Source organism: Crocodylus siamensis, chromosome 4, assembly GCF_052110815.1.
Source record: "Crocodylus siamensis isolate JL-2025a chromosome 4, ASM5211081v1, whole genome shotgun sequence".
NCBI lineage: Eukaryota > Metazoa > Chordata > Crocodylia > Crocodylidae > Crocodylus > Crocodylus siamensis.
The window spans coordinates 77264882-77266432 of NC_143398.1; the positions used below are offsets into that span (position 1 = coordinate 77264882).

At 41.0% G+C, this 1551-nt stretch overlaps 1 protein-coding gene across 1 annotated transcript; it reads left to right on the forward strand.

Annotated features, from left to right (window-relative positions):
• Window positions 1-354: 354 nt before the first annotated feature.
• On the forward strand, window positions 355-1175 carry LOC149865883 (putative CENPB DNA-binding domain-containing protein 1). Its single transcript, XM_090041583.1, has 2 exons — window positions 355-456; window positions 504-1175. Exons 1-2 carry the CDS (start codon window positions 355-357, stop codon window positions 1173-1175), a joined length of 774 nt encoding a protein of 257 aa, XP_089897709.1.
• The last annotated feature ends 376 nt before the right edge of the window (window positions 1176-1551 follow it).

Sequence of the window (1551 nt, forward strand, 5' to 3'; positions counted from 1 at the left end):
AACAGTCACTTCTCCTTCCCTTTATGGGTATTTAATTCCCTGCAAAAGTTTTATTTAGCTTTTCAATACTACAATCTGTTCAGCAAATACTTTTATTAAGCTTGAATTTATCTATGTTTTACATTCTATTTTGGTTCAATTACTGCATTTCCTGCTGTCATTCTTTATACTTCACAGTGGTTTCTAATTACATCCATAAATCTCTAGTGATTTTCTTGTTTCATTTCAAACCCAACTACAGTAGAACCCCATTTTGTACATATTCAACTTACCCAAGTCTCACATCTATGCGAGTTAATATTAGCACCCAAGCAGAAAAATACACCTTGAGATGCGCATTATTGGCATATAGCCATGAGGTGTGCAGACCGCGTCAAATGGAGTCACACGCAGCGTGGGTTTCCAAGCAGGATTCTGGATTCAGGATTCAGCCTCAGTGTCACCTTTGTGTTCAAGGTGAGTGCTTCTAATACCAATTCTACAAGTGCTTCTGCCTCTACTAGGAAACAGAAAGCTATAACTTTGGAAGAAAACTTGAAATTGCAAAGAGATATGAAAGAGGTGAGAAGACAAAGGTTATCAGATGTGCTACAGGGCTCAGTGAGACAACTCTCTGTACAATTAGGAACAATGCAGAGAAAATTAAGGAGTCCTGCAAGAGTGCTACATGTTTATCTACTGCCTGTGTTTCTTTAACAAGGTCGGCCACCATGGAGAAAATGGAACACATGTTGACAACATGGATTAAGTACCAGAATCAAGAACACGTGTCGCTTTTGACCCAGGTGATTCAAGCAAAAACATGCAGCATTTACGAAGTGTTAAAGCATGATGATCCTGAAGCCAAGCCATTTAATGCAAGTGCCAGATGGTTTGATAGATTTAAAGCACACCATGGATTTCATAATCTGAAACTGATGGGCAAATCAGCAGCTGCTGATAAAAGTGCTGCAGATAAATTTCTTTCAATCCCACAGGCTGCCATTGAGGAGGGAAGCTACGATATGAGGCAAGTTTTCAAACTGGATGAAACTGGACTCTTCTGGAAATGGATGCCGATCACATGTTTATCTCAGCTGAGGAGAGAACCGCCACAGGGTTCAAGGCCGCAAATGATCACTGCACACTGCTGCTCAGAGCAGATGCAGCTGGCGACTTCAAGCTCAAACCATTGAAGGTTTACCACGCCAAAAACCCTTGGGCACTTAAAGGTATGCAAAGGGGAACCTGCCTGTTTATTGGACAGCCAACTGGAAAGGATGAGTTAATGCATCAATGATGATTAATTTTCTAGTCTGCTGCATTTAGAATTGAGAGCTTATTGTGACAGGCAAAATTTGCCTTTCAAAATTCTACTGCTTCTTGATAATGCTCCAGGACACCCCCCAAGCCTTGGCAACCTCAGTGAGAACATTAAGGTGCTGTTCTTGCCACGGAATACAATGTCACCCATCCAGCCCATAGATCAGGGACATTATTCAAGCTTTCAAGAGCTATTATCTATGGAGGACCTTCAAGAAGATTATCAATAAGACAGAGTCAAAAGAAAAG

Coding starts and splice junctions, on each gene's coding strand:
- LOC149865883 (XM_090041583.1), top strand. CDS start 355: ATGAGGTGTGCAGACCGCGTCAAATGGAGTCACACGCAGCGTGGGTTT. Junction 457..503: donor GTGTCACCTTTGTGTTCAAG/GTGAGTGCTTCT, acceptor TGCCTCTACTAG/GAAACAGAAAGCTATAACTT.